This window comes from Juglans microcarpa x Juglans regia, chromosome 5S (genome assembly GCF_004785595.1).
Source record: "Juglans microcarpa x Juglans regia isolate MS1-56 chromosome 5S, Jm3101_v1.0, whole genome shotgun sequence".
NCBI lineage: Eukaryota > Viridiplantae > Streptophyta > Magnoliopsida > Fagales > Juglandaceae > Juglans > Juglans microcarpa x Juglans regia.
The window spans coordinates 29,674,523-29,685,694 of NC_054603.1; the positions used below are offsets into that span (position 1 = coordinate 29,674,523).

Sequence of the window (11,172 nt, forward strand, 5' to 3'; positions counted from 1 at the left end):
AATAAAATATTTCTATTTTGGTGGATGTTGCAAAATTCTTACTTCGTTTCTGGATCAATTGATATACAACTTATGACTGAAAAAGAGATACAAGGAGACAAGTTAATGATCTACAAATGAATTTTTCTGGAGACTCATTAATTCAAGGGTGGCTTGCTTTTTGTGATCATCTAAAATCCTTTATACCTTCTAAGTCTTCATTACAGCAATTAGAAAAAGATGTTGATGGTTTATTTTATGGTGACAAACTTGATTTGTAGTATGTGCTAGATTAAGATCGTGGAAGCAACATAGAAAGAAAAGACTCTGTATTTTTTCAGTGCTCCCTGAGTCATCGAGTAGTGCGGTTGAATTTTTGTTAATCGTGAGATAATTGTTTTGTTCACGCGATCAAATTTTCGAAAGTATCTTCTCTTGCCATCTTTATGACGATGATGTTGAGAAATGATGGATATATATTTATATATATATATATGAAGGTCAATTAATTTCAAACTTCAGTTGGGTTCTCATATATATATGAAGGTTAAGATAGACAGTTTCGGAGATTTTAATTACTGTGGCATTGCCACATTTCAAAGGGTGGATGGCCTTTCTCGACTCCAGACAATGGCTAGATTGTATAAGATTGTACATGAGAAGGTAGGTAATTACCTTAGAACAAAAATTCCTCAGCCAAAAATCTCATTAGCTTAAAAATTATAACTCAGTAGTAAAAGTAATTCAAATATATCCTTATTAGTTGTCTAAATGATATGATTCAGTACTTCACTATAAATATAAGTATTACAGTTATCATGAGACATTAAAATCATTAATGTGTAGGTAGCGCTCTTGTTTTCAAGCATGCCATTTGATACAGTTCAAAATTAATTTATTTTTTAATCTAAAATATTAAAGAATTTAACTAATTTGAGTATATTTTCTTATTCTTGAAAATGCAAAAACAAGGAGGGTGGATTTGCTTCATACGATCTCACTACATATTCTGCATGGTTGGAGGTAACATGACATGCATACATTGATCTCTACTTTCAAATATGGTTAATTTGGAGATATTGCAATCGGAACAAACTCTTACTGTTAAAGTAGAGAAAAATGGAAATTCAAAGATGCTTACTTATATTAGGTTTTATGTTCCTATGTATTAGGCTATTTACTAATCAATCTTATGTACTCTTTCAATCTTATTGATTGTGAACTAACAACTAACTCAATTACTCAACATTCTGTGCAGCATGTAAGGAGTCACACTTTGTTTGTTGATAATTTGGACACATTATTTTAAGGAATTTTGCTTTTTCTTCCAACTAGGCAAATGTGGCAAACGTGATTTCCACATTAAACCACTGCCAGTATATTTGTGTATGTGTGTGCGACGGAATAACCATATATCGTTTTGTAAATCTAGGCCGCGAGAGTTTATTCCAAAAAATATAGAATATAATATAGCTAGCCTATATAAATAATAGGCCGCATGATTAATATTCATTAATCTCAACTTATAAAATTAAAAGGAGCATATATATATATATATATGCTTTTGAATAAAATAGCATATAATAGTTGTCAATAGTACATTCCATTGAGTTATTCTATTTACAAACTGGCGTGTAGAGCAAACCATCCACACTACTTAAATGGTAAAATTTGATTTGTAAGATTCAAATTTTAAAATTTATTTTCTAAATCAAATTATACCACGCAAACAGTGTGTGATGTAGAAACCTTAAAATAGTATTACTCCACACCAATACTGGAAGGATTGAACCTTGAATTTCAGTCCCTCACTGATTTGACAGATTCTCTCTCAAATTTACTAATACTAATCCCTCATTAAATTAAGCTAATTTTTAAAGAGAAATTCTATTTCAGTCTTCAGTGGGGGACTGCGCGTGCAGTCTCAAAAATGAATAGGGGTAAAAAGAAAAAAAATATCATTTTAAAAAGGATATTATTGTAATTTTAAATTTTTTTTAAACATAATAGTATGGGCTTGCATGAACAGTACTACGGAGTACTCCAAAAACCATGCATGCAGATGGTCACATGATTACTGGGGAGCTGCAGCTCCAGAAACGTAGAAGGGATCAGTCCCATATAATTTTCGAGATGGAGAGCTGGACAGTGGGCTAGGGGCAGGGGCGATACCAGAACCCAAAAGTTTAGTCTCGTATAATTTTCGAGATGGAGAGCCAGAAATAGGGCCAGGGGTAGGGGCCACAACAAAATCCAAAAGCTCAGTCTCGTATAATTTTCGAGATGGAGAGCCAGAAATAGGGCCAGGGGCCACACCAGAACCCAAAAGCTCGCTCATGGAACGATGAGGATTGGCACGTTGTTTCTCACACAGGTCCGGCAAATATCCTCCTGCATATATAGTGCATATATATTGATTTCATGTCAGAAAATCATACCAATTTTACGAAATACATGATGCAGCAATTATAATTAACGGGAAAATCAATATGAGTGCTCATGTTACAAGTAAGAATCAAATAATCAATTAGCACACTAATATGTTTTATGTGAAATTATATTTGTAGTTTTAAGATGTGTAAATCCCTTTCATTCTTTTTTAAAAAAATGGATAAATCTCACACTCACATAACCTAAGATGACAGTATCTAGTAGTACTCAGCTACAAGTTGGTTTGTAAACACAGTAGTACAATTACCATGATCAAAACCAACATAGTTATTTAAAAAAAAAAAATGCAAAGTAAATGTTTGTTATGCCAACTAATCTAACAAACTTCCACATCAACTGTATATTTGCGTTTTTGTGTTTTTAAAAACTAAGTTTGGAAATAGTAGTCTTACCCTCCCCAGCAGCCAAATTGAAGTAAAGATCGACAATGTTGGGGCACATTTGGTAACAATAAGGAGAGCAAAGCTTGGCAGTGGCTTTTGGATCAAGAAGGGCATCCGATGAGATTCCAACAGTGTTCCTATCAACCCCACAGGCTTCAACACATTTATCGGTCTCAATGTATTCAGTGATGCCATTAACCAACACCTCTGATGTCTTGCATTGGTACTCCACCTTTCCATGATCACCAGCCACTGACGTCTCCAGCAAACACCTTTTGCCCGATGATGATATTGAAAATGCGCAAACATTGTTTGGCAAATTCTCGCAAACAAGCTCAGCTACAGACAAATGAACATATATCACATACACAGTTTAAAAAAGAATAACTACATTTTCGAGTATGGAGGATGCAACTTTCACACAATTAACATGACATGACATGATATGGTTTGATTTGTAAGAGAAGTTAGTTTTAAATTCTGTCATGTCAACAATATGTGGGGAGATTCCAACAACAGATCCTTAACAAATAAATCACTCAGTGTACCATGACAAAAGAGTTTGAAATGATCATACCTATTGCAGCATGGAGGAAGAGAGAAGATAGGAAAAGAACCAAGGGCAACTTGGATAAGAAAGGCATGGCTGGATTAATGTGTGATGGTTTCTGTACGTGCGTGCCCTGGTTCCAAAGGGAAATGTGGAGTCTTTTAATGATGGAATGTACTGAAAAGGACAAGACAAACCTAATGTTTTGTGAGATGAAGTGAATGGAGGCGGTTTTACTTATATATATAGGTGATGGTTTTCTCGGAGAATACAATGAATTAAAGCGGAATCCAAGGCCTTCATATAGGAAAGTCATATATAGGCTTTGAAGGCTCCATTGCTTGTTTGTGAATCCATCAAGAGTAACTTGTACCTATATTTGGAGGATTGAGATTATTTATATACCGTATTCCAACGGTAAACTCCTTTGGGAAAACCTCACCTTGGGATTTCTTGCTATTTTTAAGTTTCTGTTTGTTTCCCATCTATATTATACACAGATTCCTGTTTTTGTTTGCCGCCAAATATTAATCCGTCTTCTCCATGCCTTCTTTCTCCGTCAAACATTATAATTTTTTTGAGAAATATTATTCTTTATTTTACATTTGTTTTTCAATTTAAATCCACTTGTTAATATGATAAATTTTAAACGATCACAACCATTATAAAATTATTTAAATATATATATATATATACAGGAAATATATGTGACTAAAAATAATATAATTTAAAAAAATGATTTGCCCTATTCCTAAATTAAGAATCAATTAAAATTAAAAGTATCTTTTTTTAGTCTTGAGCCATTGGATGTCTCATATGAAAAAGTCTAGACGCAGGTGCAGCTTGGGCCTGGTTACGCCCGATATTTGACGTGGAGTGAAACGCACCGTTTCTAAGTAAGTAAAACGGTGCGTTTAGATACTTCTAAAAGAAGAGTTCGGCTTCAAGGTTAACGCTGCAAAACGGTGTGTTTTCCAGTTTCTTTCTCTCAACCCGCTCGACTGCTCTCCCAAGTCTCTTTGCACGATTTCATCCCCAGAGCGTCCCAAGCCATTTCTCTCCACCAACTAGGCGTCTCTCCCAGCTATCGAAGTGCGACTTCATCCCTAATATAACCCTAGGTAATGATTTCATTTTCTTTCTCCCACCAACTCGACTTCATCCGAACCCTAACGCTAGGTAACGACTCCAATCGAAGTCCATTTTGGCTTTATAAATCATTTTTATTTGTTTCTTTTGGTAAATTTTTTGATTTTCAGCCTAATATTGTGGATGAGTTCAAATTTTGTGGATGATTGTTATGTGAACCCGATTGTATGAGTTCAAATTTTTGGGTTGAGTGTTATGTGAACCTGATTGTATGTACTGGTTCCCAGTTCCTTTTTTTCTAACTTTCACTTCACTTTTGAGTTATTTTTTCATATTTTTTGGTTTCTAGGATATTCATTTTTGTAGCAAAATTTAGCTCAAACATGCGATCGTTTGGGAATCAGATGGGAAAAAGTCATCTAAATGGGACAAAAATATTGTGAATTTGTAACCTGCTTTACTTTGTATATGTTTATTGCTCAAGTTGTGGATGATTTAAATATATTTCAAACTAAAACAAAATATGTGCCACAAGCAAACATTCAGATAGTTAGAAATATTATGCACTTGCAAACATTCATATTTAAATCTTTTTATGTTTATCTTATGCTAACATAGAATTTCATTCAAGTTGTGTCAATTTGAATATTGCATTTTACTCAAAAGCACCTGATTTTATAAGCTATATAAGCTATCTTTTTCCTTTATGTGGTGGTTATAGGATGTTAATTCTTTGCTATTAGCATACTGATTTACAATGGGTTAATCTTACTTAATGTCTTATCTTGGCCTATGTCACAATCATTTTCCCAACTTTTTGCAATCATTTCTTTTCCAGTACTGGTGATATTTCTATCCTGAAATTGTTTGCAAATCCATCATTGCAAATTTTGTTAACACGTGTGGGCACCTCTTCCATCTCAAGTGTATTGACCTGTGGCTGCATCTGCGCCCCACCTGTCTAGTTTGTAGAACATCTTCGATGCCAACACCCGTCGTGGCACCTCTGGCCGAGGTGGTTCTGTTGGCAAGCAGGAGGGATTGATGGCTGGACGAAGATCAGGACATTTAAATATTTCTCTCTATTTTTTACATTTGTATACGTTGTAGAAGTTTCACCTGTTATTGAAGTTCGCACACATGACAATACTATTGCTATAATGGAAATCCATATATTCTTTCTCATTTATTTGGGTAGCCTTGGATCTGATTCTATGTCATTCATTGATTTTCAATTATATGCAATATAAGTCTAAGAACTTGGTGTATATTTTCAACATGAACCATCTAATGAAACTTAGATGTATGCACCTGCACTGGCTACAAATTTCCCCTGATTTTACATTTCTTGATCTGGCCCAAAAGTTTGGCCGATGCATGGTCCCGCATCGATTTCTATGCACTCGTATCTTGTCATCATACCACTTTGAGTAATGTTTAATTGTGATGCAGTTGTTGTAATTCATTGACAGTCTTAGAATGTCATCATCAGTTGCTTCATCATCGCTTGTTAATCGGACTTTGATGAACGAGCCAATGTGTATCTATGGGAACTAGCTGTACTTAGGATATCAAAGAGAAAGTCCTTATAAAGAGAAAAACATAATTATTAAGAAAAGAGGAAGAACTTCAAAAGAGAGAAGAAGAGATTGGAAAGAGGGAGTTGACACTCCACAACGATTAAGCCTAGCTTCGTAGGCAAGAAGCAGACATGCACTATGCACTTGCACACTACTTCTGGCTAATATCCATACTTATTTCGTTGTATTTGATACGATCAAAGTGATGGAGACTTTGTAATTGTGAATTCGTTTGTATCGTTTGTATTGTTTATAACCAACTAGTCGCCATCACCGATGTTAGGGACTTAGAATTTGTAATGGGGGATGCTATGTACATGTTACTTTTTGTTAGGTACTTGAGACTTTCTCGTTATGTAATTGAGACAATATTTTGTTATATACTTGACACTTGGGCCTATAAATATGAATGCTATTCCATTTCTTTTCTATCAACAAATGAGATTGTGAGAATAAAAATAGGCAAATGGCATAACTTCAAGAGGGAGAAAAGACATTATATTAATCAAGTCAACCAAATTTACATTGCAAAAGTACAAAGATACAGAATGGGGCTCAAATACACCGAATATTATAGCCTTGCTACATCCAAAATTACAACTGAAACTATTACATCTGAAACTACGGCCTTCCTACTTCAAATACACGCAAAATTACAGCTACATCAAATACACCCAATATTACAGCCTTGCTACATCCAAAATTACAGCTGAAAATACTAGGATACAAAACGTGGGCTTAAACAACCTTTTATCCTCAACACCAACAATGTTTATACTAAGTATTCACAAGGAAATCTTCTTGTGCTCCCTGCAATGCCTCCATGACACCCAAAGAAGGCCTTTGTTTTACCTGAGACGATAAAATAACTAAAGTTACATGTTTACATATCCATTTGGATAGATTAATTCATGAGTAAATTAGAGAAGTAAAGAAAAAGAAAAATCCCAAACCACCACAGAACATCTCAACACTACCACCAAAAAACATCTCAAACCATCACCAACACATAAATTCTATGATATTGGACTAAAATCAAGCTGACCCAACGCAAGAGCATATTATATTGATTCTCATTTTTCTCTTGGAAGGATTCCTGAGTTCTCTTCCAAAAAAAACAAAAAAAGAAAAACTATTTACAACCTTGCTTACTAACACACTAAATAGCTAGACTAACTTGGGATTGATGACTCCCATTCATGATGCCACATATATGATAAATAGAAGAGTAACCAAAGACCAATTGTATTTTTTAATTTTTGTGTTCTTAATTTATGGACTATAAGGAGGACAGGCTTGTCTCAAAAAGTACAACCACATGATCTAACGCATTCCTAGTATATGCAGATGTTCAAAACCCATAAAACATCAACCCCAAAATAAGCATATACTCTGCGCATAATAATATACCATTTATATATATATAGGTGCCAATAATTAAGGTGTTGTTGTGCTATGGGAAACCGTTTTATAATATGAAAATGAATGTATGAATAAATAAACATGGTAGTCGAACAGATGAAGGAAGCTGAGCAACACGGCAAGAATTTAGGCTTTTTAGCATTTCGTTTGTTGGGATATTGGGATTTCTACGAGCAAAAGGCAGCTTTCTCCTACTGTCTTTGGCACTGATATAGACGCTTCCCACACCCCCCCTCCTTCTCATCACAAATTTCACAAGTCTCACACCCCTTCGTTTGACAAATTTTCCAAGTCACACAATCCCAAACTCAAGCACAAATGAACAAAAGAAAAAGTTTTGTCAAAGGATCTTACCTGGTTCGACGCCGAGGAGTGGGTAGCTGCAGACAGACCTACACCAATTTGAGAGAGATGAAAGAGCGAGAGAGATTTGAGAGAAATCAAATGTGTGCACATATAAAAGATGATGTAGCAAAATGCCACATCAGCGGTGTGCACATACAGGCACAAATTCTGCCTGTATGTAGCAATACTATGGCTCATATATGCCTGCATATTGCATGTTGAAGTTCTCGATTAATGAACAAGGAAAGAATTCGGGCTTTTTGTAATTATAATTTGTCTATTTGTAAGTTTGTAGCATCGATTCGGTTGATGTCCAAAGGGCCACATACATGTAAAAAAGTCTAGGAACTTGATTCTTAAAAAAAATCTTATATCACTATTGTCTATTATATTAATAGTTATACTAATATTTCACAAATTAAAAATACATAGGGATGTATTTCCTCTCTAAGGGTTTCCCTATGTGGAGGCCTTTTTGTGTCGCTATGCAGGATCTTCACTGGTTTTTTCGCAATATGGAGACTGGCGGTCGAGGTGTGTAGGTTCAATATGGAAGAGGGTTTAGAGGAGATGTATAAGAAAATGTCTCCTATGGAGAAGGAAAGCAAGTTGGTTACCGTGGAGGTTCAAAAATTGGAACCAGCCACCCTTAGTGGTGGTAACTGTTTGCTGGTTAAATTGCTTACTGATCGTCATTATAATTGGGAAGCTTTTAAGACGACGATGAAGAAAGCATGGAGGCCGGTCAGGAAAGTTCAGTTTAAAGAGTTAAGTCCTATAATCATGTTGATAGAGTTTGAAGATATTCGAGACAAGGAGCGACTTATAAGAGATGGTCCCTGGTCTTTTGCTAAGCAATTGGTACTGGTGAAGGAGGTAGAAGGTCACAAACAAGTCCATCAGATACAACTTACTGAGGCTCTTTTCTGGGTGTGCTTGCATGATCTTCCCTTGATTGCAAGAAATGACTATATTGGTCATCTGATTGGAGAAACTATCGGCAAAGTGGAGGAAGTTGACATTGAAGAGGGAGAAATGGCATGGGGGAATTCATGCGGATTAGGATTACCATTGATATTACGAAGCCATTGGTACAAGGGAAAATGCTTAATCTTGGTTCTGTTGATCCTGTATGGGTGAGATTCTCTTATGAACGACTCCCTAATTTTTGTTACTGTTGTGGTTGCTTGGGTCATAGTCATACGGATTGTGATCTATGGAAGTCTGGCTAGTGTAAGTTTGATAAGGATGGCTTTCCCTATGTAAGCTGGCTATGTGCAGGCAGTCTAGGATTTAGACGGTGGGCTTATCGGCCACATCACAGTGATACCGGGAGTCACGACCACATCACAGTGATACCGGGAGTCGAGATCCGGCAACTTTTTTTGAGTCTGGCTTAGGCAAGGTAGATACTGCTAAGGAAAATGGCAGAAATGTCAGTGATTCTCCTAAGCTTACGGAATCTAACGTGGTGAAGAATCAGAAGTTGATTGGTGGGGTGGGGATTCCTGATACTACGCATCCGTTGAAATCTTTAAATCCCATAATTCTCGACTCGAATAATTTGTCATCTAGGAAGGAAATGGATTTTGGTTTCATACGAGTTCTAGATGAGGTGATGGATCAGAATTTGAATTTAGTAAATGGGTAGACAAATAGCATGTAGACGGTAGATGATCTTGAGGAAAACATGCAGACGTTAGATGATCTTAACCCCATGCTCCTCGGAGTGAATATTCAGGCGGTTGAGAAGGAAACGGAAGTGGGATTTAAACAGACGTTGAGTGAGGATGGGGTGGGAAGTGAAGCAGGTCAGGCCAAGGTTCAAATGGGCTTGCAAGATATGATAATAAGGACCCAAAAAGGAGAGCTAAGCAAAGAGGTTGGGCCCAAACTCAACATGAACAAAGCCCAACATGAGGGTCTGGATCTGACGGGAAGAAAGAGGCCTAGCATTTTGAAAGGGTCCAAATGGAAATGGATGTCTACTATCAACAGAACATCATCTTCAATTTCAGAAGGCACACAATACAATGGTCATCTTCAAATCGTAAGCAAAAGGAGAAGATTGAGGATGGTGAGGATGTTGACATAATCACTAAGAGAAGGCATGCAAGGATCATTTCGGCAGATGAGTCTGAGAAGACCAAAAATTCCATATCGGTGGTGGCTGACGATCAGCATTGTCGAGAGCTATGAAAATTCTCAGTTGGAATGCCCGTGGGCTTGGGAACCCATGTGGCATTTGGACCCTTCGCGATCTTATCAAGAAGGAAGCTCCCGACATTGTGTTTCTTTAGGAAACCAAGTTATAGGTGCATGATTTTGATTCTTGTAAGTTCAAGCTTGGCTTTAGTAACTGTTTGGCAGTGATTAGTGAGGGAAAGAGTGGTGGTATTGTGATGTTGTGGGGAAGGGATGTTAATTCTAACGATACTGAATTATTCTAAATTCCATATTGATGCATGTGTTATGTTGGATGGAACTAGTACGGATAAGTTCTATATTACGGGGGTTTATGGTCTCCTTAATCATAGCCTCAGATATAGAAAGTGGGATCTAATTCGATCCTTATGTAGACAGGAGGATGGGGCCTGGCTTGTATTTGGGGATTTTAACGAAATCCTTTATCAACATGAGAAGTGGGAGGGACGAGACAGGCCTGAAAGACAGATGTTGGACTTTCATAATGTTGTTAATGATTGTTTATTGCGAGATATTGGTATTAGTGGTCCTAAATTTACTTGGTGTAATGGTAGGGAGGATAGCTCAAGTATTAGTGTGTAGGTCTTGATAGATTTTTTGGGAACCCACAATGGTGGACTCGATTTGCACAAGCTAGAGTTATACATGAAGGGGCAGCTTATTCGGATCATCTACCAATTTGGTTGCATTCAGAAGCAGCTGCGATTGAAGGGAGAAGCTATTTAGGTTTGAAGCATGTGGTTAGGAGAAAGAGGTTGTGACAACATTGTGGAAGATACATGGAGAAAGGGCACTAATGGCAATACTATGGAAGATTTGATGAATAAAATCTCAGATTGTGGGCAAAGACTTCAAGCTTGGAATCGTACTAGCTTTGTACATGTGCAGAAGAAACTAAACAAAGCCAAGCTTAGATTAAGGTAGTTGCAAGAAAGCAACCCTATGGGGCTAAGAAGGGATGAACAGAAGGCAGCCAGGGAAGACATTCAAAAGTGGCTAGAGCGTGATGAAGTAATGTGGAGGCAGAGGTCCAAGGCACTTTGGCTTAGGGAGAGGGACCAGAACTCAAAGTTTTTCCATACATAGGCCTCTCATAGAAGGAAGAAAAATCTCATAGGAAAGCTCCAGAATGATGAAGGGGAGTGGCAGGAAGGGGAGTTGAGGGATG

The 11,172-nt window shown here is 36.8% G+C and overlaps 1 protein-coding gene across 1 annotated transcript; it reads right to left on the reverse strand.

Moving 5' to 3' along the window:
• Positions 1–1,754: 1,754 nt before the first annotated feature.
• LOC121268601 lies at positions 1,755–3,621 on the reverse strand. Its single transcript, XM_041172925.1, has 3 exons — positions 3,391–3,621; positions 2,823–3,152; positions 1,755–2,370 (listed from the first exon to the last, which is right to left on the reverse strand). Exons 1-3 carry the CDS (start codon positions 3,455–3,457, stop codon positions 2,054–2,056), a joined length of 714 nt encoding a protein of 237 aa, XP_041028859.1. The 5' UTR covers positions 3,458–3,621; the 3' UTR covers positions 1,755–2,053.
• Between the last annotated feature and the right edge of the window lie 7,551 nt (positions 3,622–11,172).

Excerpts from the sequence above, each read along its gene's own strand:
- LOC121268601 (XM_041172925.1), bottom strand. The coding sequence starts at position 3,457 with ATGCCTTTCTTATCCAAGTTGCCCTTGGTTCTTTTCCTATCTTCTCTC. Across the intron at positions 3,153-3,390 it reads CTTCCTCCATGCTGCAATAG|CTGAGCTTGTTTGCGAGAAT; the intron begins GTATGATCATTT and ends ATTTGTCTGTAG. Across the intron at positions 2,371-2,822 it reads CAATTTGGCTGCTGGGGAGG|GAGGATATTTGCCGGACCTG; the intron begins GTAAGACTACTA and ends CTATATATGCAG.